The sequence below is a fragment of the Danio rerio genome, chromosome 6 (genome assembly GCF_049306965.1).
Source record: "Danio rerio strain Tuebingen ecotype United States chromosome 6, GRCz12tu, whole genome shotgun sequence".
NCBI lineage: Eukaryota > Metazoa > Chordata > Actinopteri > Cypriniformes > Danionidae > Danio > Danio rerio.
Genome location: NC_133181.1, coordinates 17,424,537 through 17,444,099, shown reverse-complemented (window position 1 = coordinate 17,444,099; position 19,563 = coordinate 17,424,537). Strand labels below are relative to the sequence as shown.

Here is a 19,563-nt window from a genome sequence, read left to right as displayed (position 1 = left end):
TGTATGAGTGTGTGTGGGAATGTGTGTATGGATGTTTCCCAGAGATGGGTTGCTGCTGGAAGGACATCCGCTGCGTAAATACTTGCTGGATAAGTTGGCGGTTCATTCCGCTGTGGCGACCCCGGATTAATAAAGGGACTAAGCGGGCAAGAAAATGAATGAATGTGTATTATGTGTACTTACCAGTTCAACAACAATTGAAACTTCAAACAAGCCAGTTTTTGTGATAGTTGTGGCCTACACTGGAATAGTTAAATACACTACACTAGAATGCCCAGTAGAGAGCAGCAGAGAAATTTTAGATGAGAAGATTTAGAGCAGGGATGTCAAACTCAATTCCTGGAGGGCCGCAGCCCTGCACAGTTTAGTTCCAACCCTGCTCCAACACACCTGTAGGTTTCAAACAAGCCTAAAGGACTCATTTAGTTTGATCAGGTGTGTTTAGTTACGATTGGAACTAAACTGTGCAGGGCTGCGGCCCTCCAGGAATTGAGTTTGACATTTAGAGTCAGGTTCATATAAAGCAGCAGTGCCCAAACTCAGTCCTGGAGTGCTTGTGTCCTGCAAAGTTTAGTTCCAACCCCAATCAGATACGGCTAGCCAATCAAGCTCTTATAAGCTTTCTAAAAACATCCATGCAGGTGTGTTGAGGCAAGCTCAAGCTAAAATCAGCAGGACACCGGCCCTCCAGGACTGGGTTTACACCCCTGATATTAAGAAAAGCTAATTTAAAAAAAGGATTTCGCAATACAAAATGTAAAAAAAATATTTAAAAGAAATAACTGTGAAAAAGCAGATGAAAATTAATATAATCAAAATACCTTCATTTTTGTTTATTAGCATTCAAAATTTATAATTCTTCTGCTGAAGAAAAAACTCAAACAGGTGAGTAAATCATGATAGAATTTTCAGTTTAGAACGGGGGTATCAAAGACAGTTCCTGAAGGGCCGCAGCCCTACACGTTTTAGTTCCAACCCTGCTTCAACACACTTGCCTGTAGGTTTCAAACAAGCCTAAAGGTCTCAATTAATTTGATTTTCAGGAACTGAGTTTGACACCCCTGATTTAGAGTAAAATATCTCATTATATTCGAAAAAAAAACTGCATAATACACATGGAAACAACATTTAGCATTTAGATTAAAAGCACTTTTAAAATCTACTCACAAATTACAAATCTAATTAACTACCACAAATCATTAAAAGTACACTTCACTTCTTTTTTGAAGTGGGCTCATTTTACAACTTCCCAAGAGTTAAGCAGTTGAGTTTTGACATTTTGAATATATGTAGCTGATCTCTGGGTCTGGTGGACCACTTTTAGCTTAGCTTAGCTTAGCATAAATCATTGAATCTGATTAGACCATTAGCATTTTTCTTTAAAAAAAAAAACTATATATATGGCTAGGGACTATACTCTCATTCTGCTGTAATAATCAATTATCATTGCGCCTGCTGCAGCCACACTGAAAAAAATGATTCATTGGATTTACTGAGAAAAAATTACTGTAACTGGTTGCAAACAATTTATATGGGATTAATTTAAAACAAACAATTTAAATTTAGTAATGTTCAACTTAATTTTGTTTGTTTAAATTCAGCCCATATAAATAGTTTTTTTCATAATATAAAGAATATTTTTTCAGTGCACGTTACTACAGCAAAGTTCCTTGATTATTACACCAGAAGGAGAGTATAGTTACTTGCCACATCATCCTAGAAAAGAGAAACTTTTAATTTTTCTCTTAGTATGCAACTGCAAATTAATATATCAATGTGAAAACAAAATTATTTTGCTCACCCCATTGACTGATTATTTAGGTTGTTTTAAGGAAAAACTCTCCTAAATTTGACATTATTACTGAAAACCACAGAGGAACGAAATATAAATACTTTGTTACTGTACTTAAGTAGATTTTTCTGGTGTCAGTATTTTACTCCACTATTTATTTTTCTGAAAACTTTACTGATTACATTTTTAGACAAATATTTGTACTTTCTACACCTTACATTTTTAAATCAGGCTCGTTACTTTCGTTTTAATGTATTTTGTGGAGCGATCTATATTATTTCTTGTCATTGCACAATTTAAACACATTTTTAATTCAATCAAATCATTGCACACCTGCGTGCTGCACTGCAGGGATTTTTCAACCTAGTAATAAATACTTTTTACTTAAGAACATATTTCAGGCTGTAGCTCTTTCACTTGAGTACAAAAGTGTAGTCAGTACTTCAACTTTTACCAGTCGTTTTAAACATGAGTATCTGTACTTCTACTTGAGTAAATGATGTGTTTACTTTTGTCATTTCTGCTGAAAACAAGACAATTTTCAGGGCTCAACAATAAGGTGGCCCCGGGGCCAGCGTGAAAGACGCGGTCACTATCGGTCAGTAACGATAAGCACATAATTTTTTTTTGTAACCTGGTAACAACCAGTACAGCGAAAACATGGCAGGAAAAGAAAGAAAAATGTTGTCGTCAGTTTGGCAAGCCATTAAAAAAATGATTTAGAATTGCAATAAAACAGCAGCATATTTTCCATACTGCTCTTTAATTTGCATGAAATCTTGAATTTTGCTCATTATACATTTATTAACATTTTAAAATGTTTGAATTCTAGATTCACAGACATTCTTTCGCCACATTATTTACAAAATGTGGCTAAGAAATAGCTATTAACTTTTTATTTTTTGGAGGGGCCAGTGAAAACTTTGGCAGGGCAAGTAAAAATCTCAACCACTGGCCTGATCGGCACAGTAGAAAAAATCCTTAGCGTTAAACCCTGTCTTTTAACTGTCTAGGAATTGCTTCTTGATTTAATATTTTTAGATACCTAGACTAGAACAAAAAAACTTCAAGTGCACTTCTAATAATATTTGTAAATCACATCGTATTTAACTGTAACATGAACAGTTTTTTACTAAGACTGTTATACAGTATGTTACCGTATTTCACATTTAGATTGTGAAAATGACTGCATATTTTACAGTAAAGATATACAATACTGTAAATACTGTTAATAAATGGTGCTTTAAATGTAAACACAGTATTTTTGCTGTAATTGATCTACACTGTAAAGAAAAATATCCGTAATTTAAATGTTTATTTCAGGCAGCTTAGGTGCCAGAAAAAGAAACAAAATATTATCCTTTAAATTACAGAAATATACTGTAAAATAACACATATTAAATATAATTAAATTTCCTTAAATTTAAGTTTCTGGTAAATTTCTGTAACTTAATGTCCGTTATTTTATGGTAAGTTTCTGTAATTTAACAGAAGTTATTTTATGTTTTATGGATAACGGGTTTCTTTTACTGTGTACAGTAAGTTACTGTAAATTCTACAGGAAATTGTTAAGTGTAAAAAAAAAAATCATTTTTCCAGTGTAACTACAGAAGGGTCCAGCTTTAAATAGCAAAATAATCAAATGCTGATGCAAATGGTCTAATACGATTCAATGATTTGTGCTAGTTTGACCAAATGGATTCAAAAATAGTAAAACTCATTTGTTTATCACTAAGTGACTTATAAAATAAGCCAATTTAAAAACGTGCATTGTTCCTTTAACCTAAATACATTTTATTATAGTTTAATAAGAAAGATTCTCGGTTTCCAAATGATCCACATGTTTTCCCTGTATAGAGTGCGCAGGCTAATAGCCACATCCCTCTGTTCTCAATAAGCATAACCCTGATGATAGGCCTCATGGTAGCCATCATGATGAGTGTAGTCATGGTCTGGACAGCGCATGCCGAGAGACTGCTGAATGGCCATCTCCTGTCTGCGCAGCTGCATGGAGTCCACCAGCTCATATATGATGGACATGGACCACATTGGAGACGGGTACCAGGACTTGACATTGCCGTCTTTCCCAACAAGTAGCATGGAGAAATACTCCAGGCTGATCTGGAAGTAGTTTCTGATGTCCTGCACCAGAGAGGCAGACAGAGCCTCGCGGTCCACTGATGAACTTCCTGCAATGCAAACCACAGCTTTTAGTTTTCTCAATAAAACAACAGCAGGACATCGGAGTTGTTGGCAATGAAAGCAGCGCACAGATCATAAAAGCCTGTGAGGTTTGTTCATTGCTAATTAGTCACTCTTACCATTTATGGGATAAAGCTCCAAGACTCCGCTCATGTCATCCAAGGTCTTTCCAAGCAGTTTCAGTAGAGACATGTGACGCAGCCCTGTCAATTCAGGAACATTTGTGTAAAACTTACAGCTGCTCAGATACAAGCCTCCATTTGTGGCCAACATGAATCACTGCTTTGCATGTTCTCTGTTCTGCTCTTTTATTGTGGTCTTGTTCGGTCATTTTTAATGGTTATCTTTACTGTCGTCTTGTCATTTTTATTGTCATTTTGTTCTGTAGTTTTTGCTGCCATATTTACAGTGGTCTTTTTTACTGTCATTGTTACGAGTAGTTGTAGTGTAGTGTAGGCTTGTGTGTGGTGTTTCTTTCCCTCTCTTTCTCTCGCTCTCTCTCGTTCAAAGTTTTTTTTATTTAGGATTTTTAATTTAATTCATAAGAGTCATGTATACTAAATTTTTAACTGTCACGTTGTTATTTTTACTGACATTTTGTTCTGTCTTTCTTAAAGGGGTGGTCCACTACGATATCACAGTGATATTAGCAAAGCCTACGGCAAATGAAGTTTGGGGACTACAAAAATATACATCCAGATTAGTGAGATCACAAGTGCTTCAGGTTACCTGCATTCACCACTTGCATGCACCCTGTGTAAAAAAGGGGTGTGGCCAGAGGCACTGTTATGTTAGCAGAGAAAATGCCGTCCAAACGCTGCGGTTTCCACAGAGCTTGTTCTGTTTCTGTATTTGGGCTTCCGAGGGACACGACACAAAGAGAAGAGTGCTTATTAATTTGAATTATGCTCCAGAGAATCATAAAAAATATATAGCTCTAGCATTTGACAAGGGAGAGCTTCCACAATCTCTCTCAGTTCAGTGCTGGAAAACTCAAAGAAAGAGCAGCTCCAATCATGATAGATGAAGCTGTGGATTGTGAGCCACAACATGTAAGTATTTTTATTTGTTCAAATTAATCTATTACATGCATAGTGTCTAGCGGTAGCGGTTTGTTGTAGCAAGGACGTAAACAAGGATGTAAACAATAGGAAATGCTGTTTGGCACCGTCAACAATTTTGCTACAAATTCATATTTATCTGCCAAAATGCTGTAAACGGCCACAGTCTTGACCAGCGCTGCAGTGTCTCTCTATGCGGAGGCTTTCCTTGTGTTCTACATCTCAAATAACAAACTCACTAAAGATATGTGAATGTTTCATATTACTTGCATATGCTTATTTTGAAATCTTGTTCTATTATTTTTACTATAATTTTTACTGTCGTTCTTAGGGCATGTTCTTGGAGCATTGGATGCATGCTCCGTGCCTTGATTTTCAAAAGTATTACATCGCTTTGTAAACGTTTATTATTACCATTTGTTGCGTCTCCCCATACATTTTGATATAGTGAAGACTCAACAGGACTACGTATGTCTGACTATTGAGCCTACACCAGATTTCACACGAGAATATTTTCCATATTGAAAGGAGTTCACCTCAAATTTCTATGTTAGAAACTGTTTCAGTTTAGCACGGCTGAACAACAGCAAACTTCTATTACTCACCTCAGGTACTAGTTATGCTTTATTTAGTCTTAAATGCTACAAATGTGAGTTTGTATACCATTTTACGAGACATTTGTTGCCATACTTAAAGCAGAAGCAGATTACCTCAGATATTGTAAATAGACTATAGTTTGAACTGTGAGTCGTAATATAATAATTTAAACTATAGCCTATATTCTGTTTATTTTGTCAGTGCAAACCAACAAATATCAGTCACTCAGCATTTAATGGTATATTAGGGGTTTAATATCTGTTCATTTTATTATTAGCATTTCCATGTTTGGAGTACAATGCACTTATCTATGTTTCTAAATATGGCAGTATTTAAATGTTTCTGTCTTGTTGCTTCTGGTGCAGATAGCAAAATTGCTTGTCACTGGAATCTTGTGCATTGTGTGTTTTTGACATGGCGTCACACTGTACCCTAAGTATTTTTATAACTCTGAATATAAATCTCATTTCAGAGGCTGTTGCTGTCCTCGGAAGGTTGCGCTTTCAGCCGTGGCTAAATGCGTTTATCCAGAGTTCATGACTGAAATGAAATACAGTGCGTTTTCCACAAAGGCAACGTGGAGTGCTGATATACAATTGGGTAAACTGGCAGTTGTGGTGGGCAGAGCGAAGCTTCATGAAACACTGAAACAGGCGAAGCAAATGTGTTTAAGCTTTAAAACGTTTTGAAACCCGTCTCTACATTGACACTTGGTATTCATTTTTATTGCTCTGGAATAGCTTCAGCAAAGAAAAAGTTACGCAAATTGAGGAATTATATCATATGTTGTACAGTCAAGGTTTCCAGTGATTTAGTGAAGCGGTGAGAGTTCCAGACTAGCATGCTGAGATAATGGGTTTGAATCCAGGGTGATGCAGCTATAGATATCTTAAATGCTCTGTTCTTGTAACGTGTTTATTTTTAACATTGGTCTGACATCCGAATAAACACTTTGAAATCAACATTATTAAAATACATTAGGTCATAACTTCAGAGCATTTGTATAAGTCAGGATTCATTTGCAGCACATTTGTTCTGTGCACTAGGTTACGAGAGATTACATAAGGGTTTTTTCCAACCCTGTCAATCAAACAGATTTGCCAGGTCTCGAAACACTTCTGAAACTGTCGTTGCTTTGAATCACTTAAGTCACATGGCCTGGGGCCTCATGTATCAATGCTGCGTACGCACAAAAACTTTGCGTTTCACTCTCAGAATTGCTCGCGTTTGGATTTACTAACGATGAAATGAACGTGGGAATGTGCACAGCTCTACGCCAACTTCATGGCTGGCGTACGCACATTTTTTGTGCGTGTCTGTTTTATTTCCATTGGCGACTCCTAGAGGCAGTTGTGTTAAATTGCAATCTACAAAGTGTCTTCTCAGCTGTATGAGAAGGGTTCATCCGCATGTCTAGTATATAAGGTTTCCGTACCACACAGTTGACCATCAAAACATTAAAGTGCAATTTGCAGTGGTCGCCAGTTTTTCCAATGTAATCGCAGCAATCTACTGCACACACATTTCTATAAAGTCACCATCTGAGGATGAATTTGCATACGTGAATCAGAAACATTTCCATGCAACAAATGTGCAAATAAAATATGATGCACAGACTTATTAATGATTCCTACTTGTCTTCCTCATAATTATTAAGAGTATAGGCAAAATCTGATATGTAGCGGGGGAAAAAAAGAGAAAATTCATCAGACGCAGCATTCGAACTGAGCTCATGCTTGAACGTGTGAAAACATATTGCCATGCATTTAACGAGCTGCGCCACTCAGGCTATTAAAGACACTACAAAATTTTACACCTTTACATTGCACTATTTCTTTTTTAATCCACTCAGTGCGATGTTCAGACCCAACTGTGTTAACCGCATCAGCTAAACTATTCCACTTTCACTCTTCGGTCTACCTCCGAAAGCAGCACCTCCAGTTCACATTCTGTTCAAAATTTCTTTTTTTGCTTGCTTTTGCCATTGCTTTTTCGTTGGGTTTTGCCAAAGTAGAGTCATTAGCATATTCATACGGGGGAGGAGGCAGGGAGGGGTTTTGCGCTTGTGCATGTTGCGCTCTGTACATCTGAATGAATGTGAAACTAAGAGAATATGCGTTTGATTTGGCGTACGCAGTGTTTCATACATCTGAATTTTTTTCTGTGTACGCACATTTACAGCTTTGTGCATACGCAATGTTTTAGTATGATTTCCATGCAAGTCTTCGTACATGAGGCCCCTGGGGCCCATGTGCATGCAGTAGATAGCTCAGATTACATTGGGAAAACAGGCGACCGCTGCAAATTGTGCTTTAATGTTTAGCTGCTCAACTGTATGGTATGGAAATCTTATTTACCTGCTAGATCGATGAACCCGTCTCATACAGCTGCCATTGCAAGGCTCAGTCACTTTGTAGAGTGCAATTTAACACAACTGCCTCTAGGAGTCGCCAATGGAAATAAAACAGACACGCACAAAAAATGTGCGTACGCCTGCCAGAAAGCTGCCGTGAAGCTGCGCACATTCCCACGTTCAGTTCCTTGTTAGTAAATCCAAACGTGAGCGATTCTGAGCGTGAAACCTGGCGTACGCAAAGTTTTTGTGCGTACGCAGCGTTGATACATGAGGCCCCTGGTGTTTCAAATCATGCTACGGTGCAGTGTTTCGGTACACTTGCGCTTCGGTATCTCGGCACTGTCAAAACGCCGCTAAAATGGCAGTGGGCGGTTATAGAGACCAATAAAAAAGACGTTCCATCACGGAACACACATTTTTAAAGGAGAATAACGGTCTTAAGCATTGTTTATCAGATAAACAAATATGTTCACTTAGCATGTTTCTTAAATATCTGCAAACATATTATGGTATTTCTATGACTTGGAACAGTCAACCTTTAAAAATGCGCCACTTCCATTGACAGCAACAGAAAAAAAATGCTTAGCTTGGGGGAAAATGGGGTCCTGTAGACACGAGCCTTTACACCATGTCCTAACTACATGTAACATGACAAGATTCCAGCGACAAGCAATCTGACTGTCTGCACCAGACATGACAAGACAAAAAAACTGTTAAATTTCGGCCAATTAAAGGTGCGAAAATAGTGCACTGCACTCCATGAAATGGACATGTTTGTGAATGAATCAAGGTATGACAATTAAACCTATTAAACGTTTTAAGTGCTGAGTGACCTATGTTGTTAACTGGCACTGAGTCACAGTTTTAACGTTTGTTTATTTGTGTTTGCAGTTAATTTATTTCCCAAATCTGAAATGAATCTGCTGCCGCTTTCAACGTGGCAATAATTGTCCCCTTAAAATGGTATTCAAAGTCATTCTGGTAACATTTAACACAGAATAAAGCACATAATCTGCACCTGAGGTGATTATTGTCATAGTAATTTATGCTGTTGTTTCAACTGTGATGCCACAGAAATTGAAACTGTTTGGACAAAAACTCTTTTTACTATGTAAAAGGTACCTTTTATCACGTCACAGCATTGCATCTTGGTTTGCTGTTTCTGCTATTATTTTTTACTGTCCTCTTGTGCGGTCATTTTTACAGTAATCTTTACAGTGGTCTTATTCTGTCATTCTTACTGTCATATTTACTAACATTTTAACTGTCATCTTGTTCTGTCGTTCTTGCTTATCTTGTCGTTCTTGTCGTTATATTTATACACTGAAAAAAATGATGTCTGCAGAATTGTTGCAATTCATATGTATTGAATTATACAAACAAATTAAATTTAGTAATGTTCAACTTTGTTTATATTCAGCCTAAATAAATTATTTACAACCACTTATCTTGGAAAAAATTATTAAATCCAAAGAATGTCCTTTGAATATTTTTTTTTCAGTGTACTTATCTTGTTGTGTTGTTTTTGACTGTAATCTTCACTGTAGTCTTGTTATATTGTCTTTTATCTTGTTTTTACTGATTATAGCATTTATAAACATTTAAAAGTGAAAACTCTTTAATGTTGTCATTCATGCAAAGTTGCCCAAACATAAGCCTTATTTGCAATCAAAGTGCCCAAAGTTATATTAATATGACCGTCTATATGAGTAATATTTAAATTACTTCAGTTTAATTTCTAATAAAATGTTGTACATGTATACAGCTGAACTGTTTTGTTTACAAAAACAAAGGAAGCCGCTGTATTTCTGCTCTTCTGCTTTACTTGATAGTCCCCTACTTTCACAGCAATTAATTTAATACTTCATTTTGCTGAAACAGTGGCTTAGTGGTTAGCACTGTCGCCTCAGCATGAAGGATGTTTGGTTTGTAGAACTAAATAAGCTAAATTGGCCATAGTGTATGTGTATGAGTGAGTGTGTATGGATGTTTCCCAGAGCTAAGTTGCAGCTGTAAAACACATGCTGGATGAGTTGGCGGTTCATTCCGCTGTGCTGACCCCTAATGAACAAAGGGACTAAGCTGAAGGAAAATGGATGAATGAATCTTGCTGGTGAATAAGACATATATTGACAGTTTTGCACTCATCTAACATCTGTACACATATTTACATAATTGTGATCCTGGATCACAAAAAGAAAAATCTTTTATTGCACTTATATTGTATATTTTTGGCAATTGTGAGTCAAAAATATTGATTTTGATAAAGAAATTTTGTAAACATCCATAACTTTTGTTAAGCACTTAATTTGGAACACTTTAAAGATGATTTTCTCCATATTTTGATTAGTTTGAACTCTCAGATTACCAATTTTTTTTAAATACTTGTATCTAATAGCCAAATGTTGTCCAATCCTAACAAACCATACATCAATAGAAGACTTATTAATTCATGAACATAATGTATAAATCTCAATTTCAAAGAAATTAACACTTACAACTGGATTTGTGGTCCATTTTGTCTTTAGACATTTGTACACACAATCCCCAAACCAATATTTTTCCAAAAATGAAAGGCATTACTGACAATAACACAACAATACAACATAAACCAATAATATACTAACTGTTAATCAACACATACTACTATTTATCTGAACAAGTAGACCGATATGACTTTTAGTTCCAAATGAAACAACAATGAATTATTTAGGTTTGTAATATTCATAGAAGTTGATTGAGAGTTTTTGCAGATTTGTTCTCTGAAACGTGCATGTCATCTGCATTAAAGATGTCCGTTGTTATTTTTTGTTCTAAAACAGGCCTTCATTTACGAGGGCATCAATCAAGCTGTCATGCCCCAGAACGGAAGTGGTCCCTGCTGGATCGCTACGCACGACTCTAAAGATCCACAGGTCCTTCTGGATTGTAAAGAATGCAGAGAAAGATTCTTTGCAATGTTCCTACATCCAAAATAGCCAACAAAAGAGCCGTAAAAGGACTGCGTCATGCTATTTTTATTAGTGCCATTCTTAAGAGGCTTTTGTAAATCGAGGGTTCTTGTGCAGACGTGAACTGGTTCCAATTAAAAGAATAGTACCAACAACATATGTGCATTTATATCTGAAGGAAACTTTTCGGATAATCAGACTTGACCAACACTGTAAAAAAAAAAACACACACAATCCCTTTATGTTGTCCAAACCCAAATGAACCCTTATGCACTGTTGGGGGCGTTCTCATTCATTCTGGGGTGATTTTGAGTCTTAATTTGGCCATAACTTTTTCTGTGTTTTAATTAGCAGAATGATTTTTGGTGACAAATCTTACTTTGACACATAATTTAAGAAAACGCTTTGAAATTTTTAAAGAACTCAACGATACACTCTGCGCAAATTTATAACCCTTTTGTAATGTTCGGGATGAAAACATCCACTGAATTAAACTTCTGTAAGATGCATCAGATAAATATTTTTTTGCATAAATCTGTTGATCAACCTCCTTAGTTCTGATCAAAACTACTAAATTGCTAAGAAATTTACAGGATTTTAACTCTTTAATTGCCAAATTCAAATATGATGTAACTGATTTGGTGTAAAACCCCCACAAAATGATGTATTTTCAATATAAAAGGTAATTGTGGACTGGATTCTTTTTACCTTTTATCAAAGTCTTGGACATGTAAAACAGCATTGCATGAATTTTCATTTTTTTTCTCCCTAATTTTCTGTTGGTGGCTGTTTTTGCCCCATTGATTTCATTATAACCTTTTTTTTTTTATTGCAAAACCATGACACCATATAATCATGCATTTTTAATTGTTGGTAATTTTTCCTGTTGGGAAGAGGTCAAATTTGTCATTTTTATTGTTGATCATCAGTTGGCACAAAAAAAAGCTTAGTTTCTGGATTTTATATGGAATATAACAGCTAATTAAAGTGTGTGTTACTGTGTGAGAGTGACCTTTGCATACCTTGATGTGTCTGAGAAAATCAAAATATGCTTCTCAGCTTTAAGAACTACATGGAGTAAACAAAAACAAAGACTGTGTATTTATGCACTATGTGGTTATAATGGAAGTCAATGGGACAAAAACAGCCACCAACAGTAAATTAAGGTGAAATGTGAAATGAAAATCTAACAATGCATTCAAGCCAATGTTGTAACTAATCATTTACATGTCCAAGACTGTGATAAAAGGCAATAAAAAAGTCCACAATTACTTTTCATATTGAAAATATGTCATTTTGTGTGATTTTTTTTTCTTTAAATCAGTGACATCATGTATGAATTTGGCAATTAAATAGTTTTGTAATTCTTAAAAACTTTTAGTAGTTTTGATCAGGATTGAGGTTGATTAAATTTTTGCAAAAAAAAAGAAGAAAAAAAATTATTTGATGCATTTTTACAGAAGTTTAATTCAGTGGAAGTTTTTATCCCTAACATAACAAAAGGATAGTAAACTTGAACAGTGCACAAGGGTTACGTTTTTACAAATTTAAGTGGATTAAACATAAAAAATGAAGTTGTCCCTGCCAACAAACTCATTTTAAATAAGTAGTTTGAACATGAAGCAAAATACTCTTTTTTTGAGTGAAGATGCAAATACTTTTTTATGCCTGTTTGAGTTGTTATATTGAAATGATGAGGTTGTTTGGAGGTCAACAGTGGATTTAGGAGTAGTTGTGTGAAATCATGCATTTTTGATTGGAAATGTCCACATAGATGACAGCTGTTGACATTATTGCACAGGGTGTTGACCGCACTGGACCCCAAAATTTGTTTACAAATGCTTAACATGGAATTTCTGGGAACAAAAAACTATCTATTTTCCCAAGTTACATAAACAAATGGGAGTGATGTTGATACAGCAAAGCTCTTAGAGCTTTTTGTATACATTTCACAAAATGGTAATAATGTTGATATTTTGAGTGTGGTGTCATAATGTCTTAAATTTCTTGCACATTCTCAGTCTAGCAAATTCTTAAATTGTATGATTTTATGCTTTCTAGGACCCCACAAACACTTTGCTGAAAGACTTTTTAAATTAAACATATTAGCAGTCAAATTGGTTTATAGTGTTTGTTGTCTGAAATAATTTGTGGTATAAGTAGGGTATAATTATGGTATTTTACATTAATGCAATAGAACCAAATGGGAATGCATAATAGTTTACTAACTGGGAATGCAAAAGAAAATTGCTTTATAACTATCAACAAATATATTTAATGCAGCACAGTGGCTCAGTGGTTAGCACTGCCGCCTCACAGTAAGAAGGTCGCTGGTTCGAGTTCCGCCTGGGTCAGTTAGCATTTCTGTGTGGAGTTTGCATGTTCTCCCTTTGTTCGCGTGGGTTTGCTCTGTGTGCTTCAGTTTTCCCCCACAGTCGAAAGAGAAGCAGGTATAGGTGAATTAAATAAGCTAAATTGGCCGTAATGTATGTGTGTAAATGAGTGTGTATGGATGATCCTCTTTACTGGGTTGCAGGTTTAAGGGCATCTTGCTGGATAAGTTGACGGTTCATTCCGCTGTGGCGACCCCTGATTAATAAAAGGACTAAGCCGAAAATGATTTCATTTATTTATTTATTTTACGACTCATACAACTTTTTACTGTGTTTACCATGTTTGCTAAGTATTTATGTATGTTCTTTTTAAAGTAAACTTTAGAAATAATTTGGCAATACATTTGTAGCATTTGTCATGCCAATAAAGCAATTATTGAATTGAATTTAATTAAGATAGAAGGAGAGAAGAGTTTCATGTAGAGTTACTATATGTAGTTTGTCAAGCCACTCAGCAGTGTGATGCACAGTTCATATATGCATAATATTTTTGTTTCTTTCTATATTTTTTTGATACGATATGCCGAAATGGCATACTTCCATACTATATAGTACACTAAAATCAGTATGTCCGAATTCATAGAATTCAAAAATCAGTATGCAAGAAGTACCCAGATGACCCACTACTTCCGACGAGATTCTGAAGTGCGCATCCCATGCACGCTGTGCTATCCCATGATGCCTCCCGAGAGAATTCATGAATGGGAGTGAAGCGACACAACTCACGATGGTAGATCACGTGATCATGACAAAATGGCGGATGCAGTACGCAGTATATGCCGAATTCCATTTATACTGCTCACATTCATACTGTGTACAACAAACTTTTCTAATGGCCAAGTAGTACGTTTAAATTCAAATGCAGTGCCAACTGAGTAGTATGCGATTTTGGATGCAGCCTGTGCTTTTTTTTTATTTTAATGTGCAATTAATTTTATTAACAAACCATTAACTAAGACTTTTAGCTCAACAAACTACTAATTAGCTGCTTCTTAGGTTACTAATGTAATAGTTAAGTATATATATTGAGTAGTATTAGGGATGTAAAATAAAATCATACTTTATAAGTGCTTATAAACAGTTATTATCTTAATAATAGGCACGTAATAAGCCAGTGAATGTTGTTAATTGTTACTTAATCTAAAGTGTTACCTTTTCCTTTTACTACATTTTTGTACCCTGGGCTCATCAGACAAAATCATTGTGGAATCCCTAAGCTAGAGTACAGCTTTGTGATTTGTCTACAATCAGTCTATATTAATCCAGCAGCACCATTTCACAGACACATTTCAGATGTTGTTCCTAAATGAAGTTGCTAAGTTTTACTGAAATGAGCTCACCCAAATTGCAGGCTTGGCTATTAATGGCGTAGAGTTGTTGCTGATAGGCCCACTCTTCATCACTAGGGGTGGATATTATAAACAGTCTCCGCCTCCAACGAAATCTTATAAGAGACAATGACATTAAAAAAATGCAGACATTGCTTATGTTAATGATTTTTAAAAATATACAAAATAAATTCAGTCACTGGAATTGGTAAATATTCCTAACCTAGACAGGAAGTCCTCTAGCGATCTTGATTTATCTTCTTTCTTGCACATAGCTCCAAGTTTCCTCTGCTGCTCTATCTCTTTAATGCGCGTTGACAGCGTGTCAATGTAGTCAAACATTGCTTTCATAACAATCGGCACTTCATACCGTTGCTGTGGAAACAAGAATAGTTTTATTTAGCGTGGTCATTTTAAAGGGACAGTTCACCCAAAACAAAACAAGCTTGATTTCATTCTTAAGTTAAACAAGAAGTTAGATATTTTGAAGAATGTTGGAAACCAAATCATCGTTGACTTCTATAGTATTTGTTTTTACAACAATATTCAAAATATCTTTTGGGATTTTGGGACCACTTAAGTAAATACTAATTAGTAAATTTTTATATTTAAGCAAACCACACTGTAAAAATGACTACTGCTTTCAATTTTTTAAATGAATCAAATAAATTTTAAACCTCAGTTCAAACTTACAGTTAAACAGACTTAAAACATCAATTTAAAATGTGCATTAATTAAAAAATGTAGGCTGAAACCTGATTAACTTCCTAAAATGAGTTCAAGTATCATTAAATAATATATAATTTTTTGCAGTGTATCCCTTGAAGTTAGAAATTACACCTCATATACACAAAAAGTAGTTTTTTTAGAGCTCACCTTCACTTTCATGTCAAAGTCTGTCAGCACCATGTTGAAATCATTATCAATCATCCCGAATTGCTTCCTAAATGCTGTGATGAGGTCCTGGTTGATAAGATCACTGTCTGGCAGACCCCGCAGAGGCTTGTCCTGTTCTGTATAGTATTTAATAGTGTTCATCTCAGTGAAAGCATTCTCATAGAATATTTTGAAATCAAACATTTAAAGTAGCACCAACCTGTCTGGTAGTGTTCGATCTTCATGGTACTGTTTGTTAGGGGACCAAAGATGCTGATGATGGAAATTTTACGTAGAGCCATATCACACACTTGCTCCAGGTATTCATCCCTCTGTTCACTGTACATATGATTCTGCTCATCTGGAGCTGTAATGACCTGCAGACAAAAACTTAAGAAGATTAATAAAATATCTAAGAGTTTTTAGACATTTATTCAGAGTTTTTATGTTCCAAACATGATAATTTTATCAAATAATAAAATAATAAACATCATGTAAATTATAAAGCAAACCTCTAAAAAATATGTTTGGAAAAATATATATTTTAATATACATTAATAAATAAATATTAATGTTTGCTTAGTTTGAAGATTAAAACTAAATTTACAAAAAAGTAAACTCTTTACTAAAATGATGGGTTTATTCAAACCAAATTATAGATAAATATAGATGAACCTACCATTGGGTAAATATTTCATGGCCCATATATCCATATTAAAACAACCCAGAATTTAGAGTGTACAGAATTTTTTTTCCAATAGAAAAGCTTAATACAGTGCTCCGCATATATAAGTACACCCCTCACAAAACTATATTTTAAATTCATATATTTAATAGGAAGCTATGCAATATTATATGTGCATATACATTAGATTAGTCAGTCAAATCTGGAGCTTATCTAACAAAATAACTGACAATAACGGTCCAAAAACTAGTACACCAAAACTTATATGTTATAGGAAAATATTAAATACAAATTTTAAAAAAAGAGGAAAAATCAAAAGAAGCAAAAAAAAAAAAAAAATTGTTAAAATTTTCGTAGGTTGTAATTTTTTTGCAGTATTTTGCTAGAATTTAATTGAATTATCTTACAATTTCTATATATGTTTGATGACTAAAAATATTATTTTAATAAATATATCGTTTAATAAATCTGTTTTGTTTAAATGCACAAAAATACATTGCCATGCTATAGTCACTGAGAAATGGAGAAAAATATTAATTTCCAAAATGGGGTGTACTTAATTATGCTGATCACTGTAGTTCGTCATAGAACTGCAGATTACAATGAAGATCCATTATTTTTAAGAGAAATGTATGTGTAATGAGTGAAAAGGTGTTGATAGGGCTCAACCATAAGGGCTCAATAGATTTATTGTTGAGAAATCATGATTTTAAATATATATTTTTAACATTCATCATTTGCTCTTTCTTTTTTAAATTAAAATATTTTAAATTATACGTATGTAAATATGAATGATCTTAAAATTTCCTATTAACATTTCTACAACTATAAAAATGAAGCTACAAATTCTAAATAGTGTTCTGTAGCTGGAAAATCTGATCCTCGGAATTTCGTCACAAATTCTTATGTGGGAAAAAAATAAATAAATAATAAGACATAGCACTGATCCATCTGGCTAGGATTTCTCTTAAACTGGCCCTAGGACATTGGCCTCTCTTTTATTGGCGAGCCCTATTTCATGTTTCTCTGTAGAGTAATTGTGTCCATGTGTCTCACTGATACAATACATACTATGAGGCGTCGTCTTCTCTGAAAGTAACTCAAAAACGTTTCTAATGATTTCTTGGGATTCGTTGTTTGGTCCACAACAGCTCCTTCTTCAAAGGCGTTTGGTTTTTGTGCTGTGTTTTTATTCTGAATGCTGATATTTGTCTCTTTAGTCACTTTAGGGTCTTTTTTCCCAGCAGGTATCTTCTTTAAAGGCTTTTCAGGCCTATCCGTCTTCTTCCCCCTGTCAGCACTGTCAGGTTTAGCTCTCCCCTTTGGGCTGGTCATAAGTTCTGTCTCTGGTTTTTCAGCAGTGGGCCTCAGCGCGTCCCGTTCTCTTGTGTGCTGACTAAGCTTTTCTCTCCATCCGTGTTTTACTGCAGGCAGTTTGTTTTTGGGCTTCTGTGCAGACCTGTGTGTTGGTAAGACTGCAATCGGCATCTTTTGAGTGGGGACAAGGTACTTTTCTTGAGGTTGTTTGCGTAAGTTAGAAGTAACTGGGTGACTATTTTGAGTCTTTTCATTAGGTGTTGTAGTCCGAGTTGTGTCTGGATGTGTTTGCTCCATTGTGGTGGGTACAACTGTGGTAACAGTTGTAGTTGTTGAGGGTAAAATGGTGGTAGTAGGTGCTGTGGTTGTTGTAATTGTTATAGTTGTAGCAGGTTGTGTGGTTGTCGTTGGAGGTTTGGTTGTTGTAGTTTTCAAGGTAGTCGTTGTTTTGGTTGTAGTTAATGCTGATGATATTTGTGCCTGAGTCATCTGGGTAGGCTGAGGGACTGGTCTAACCCTCTGCCGCCTTGTATGTACTGCTGTATTCACCTGCGGTTGCAAACCAACTGTGTTTGAGCCAGCAGACTGCACCACTTGGCCCTCAATTCCAGCGGTCTTGCACTTTTGCACAAAACCTTTATGCCTGGCCTTCTCCAGTCTACGCATAGGCGTCTGGTCTATCGTTTCATAAATCGCCTCCAGTTGAACAGGGTATGGGTATCTTTCTTCTATTTGAAGGGTCTTTCTTAAAAGCACCATGCCAAACTTACCATCCTCCAACTTCAGGAAACCCATCAGTCTGGGCACCAAAGCTGGATCCAGTGGCTCCTCCACCAGGGATCCCTGATTGCTAACCCGTCTCACCTTGCCTCCCATCTTGCCCTTTTCATGAAACATTATAATCTGCTGCATATGTCTGTCCGCCATCTCACAGTACACATCTGGCTTGAGCAAGTTCATCATTAACCTGTAATAGCCATCAGATTCATTGGGTGCAGAAATGATCAGCACACGGTTTTTACCTGCAAAACCAGCCAGGATGTTAATGGAGCTTGCGGCTCCTAAACTTGTTTCTTGAGCAGGAATGCTATCATTTACACTGGGTTTCCTGAATAGGGCTGGTCTTTGCCCTTTCAGGACCCTCCTGGCTGGAGGTCGTGAGTTCTCCTGATCGTTCTGAGGTTTCCTGAGAATATGTGTATTACCAGAGGTGGATAACCCTGAAAGTCTTCTATTAGTTTGCACATCCTTTGTGTATTTGTTGACAAAAGTGTTTGGTTGTAATTGTGCATTTCCTCTATCTGTTTTTGGGTAATCCAAGTCTGATGCTTGAATCCACGTTAGTGTCATCAAAAAAAATTGTACCTGTAGATTTTTCATTGCAACAACACTACTATAACTAGAACATATATATATTAACTGCTTCTGACATTGGATAGGCGAATAGCCTATGTCTGAAAAGAGCCTGAGGGTAATTTGAGCCAACAGAAACGAGACACAAACTAGCTTCAAACTAACAGTTAAACCCTGTTACATTACTAATAGTTAAAAAGAAACATAATACAGAGGAAAAGGTGTGTAAGGAAAATCACTCAAAGTAATTCCGACTTGTCTTCGTGGAGAAAAAAAACTGTGTCATAATCCAAAGCGAATGAGCTTGTCAAGTGATTGACAGAAATAAATTACTCCGTAGGCATTCCCTCATTAACATATTCAGTAACGTCCCGAGGAAGACAGGGGAAACTCCACAGCACTTAGTCAGTTTGCAGAATCCTTCAAACAACGACTTCCAAAGACCCTCAGCGTCTCTAAAAATTCTCAGTGCTCTCTGAGCTCCACGCACTGAGATCTGGAGGAAAGTTCTGAACAAGCGGGGCTCACAGCCAGAATGACCACGCCCACTCCCTTTTGATATGCTAATAACGCGCCTGGTTAATAAGTTCTATACTAAATTTGCATAACATCATGTTATATAATAACACATAAAATAGGGTTGAAAAGAGAA

General features: G+C 35.7%; 1 protein-coding gene across 1 annotated transcript; it reads right to left on the bottom strand.

Moving 5' to 3' along the window:
- Positions 1-820: 820 nt before the first annotated feature.
- ccdc80l1 (coiled-coil domain containing 80 like 1) lies at positions 821-19,409 on the bottom strand. Its single transcript, XM_692493.8, has 7 exons — positions 17,313-19,409; positions 15,777-15,933; positions 15,557-15,693; positions 14,904-15,055; positions 14,693-14,796; positions 4,114-4,197; positions 821-3,981 (listed from the first exon to the last, which is right to left on the bottom strand). The coding sequence occupies exons 1-7, from the start codon at positions 18,936-18,938 to the stop codon at positions 3,683-3,685; spliced, it is 2,559 nt and encodes an 852-aa protein (XP_697585.4). The 5' UTR covers positions 18,939-19,409; the 3' UTR covers positions 821-3,682.
- Positions 19,410-19,563: the final 154 nt, after the last annotated feature.

Coding starts and splice junctions, on each gene's coding strand:
- ccdc80l1 (XM_692493.8), bottom strand. CDS start 18,938: ATGAAAAATCTACAGGTACAATTTTTTTTGATGACACTAACGTGGATT. Junction 15,934..17,312: donor AGAGAAGACGACGCCTCATA/GTATGTATTGTA, acceptor TTTTGTCTGCAG/GTCATTACAGCTCCAGATGA. Junction 15,056..15,556: donor ACTTTGACATGAAAGTGAAG/GTGAGCTCTAAA, acceptor TTGTTTCCACAG/CAACGGTATGAAGTGCCGAT.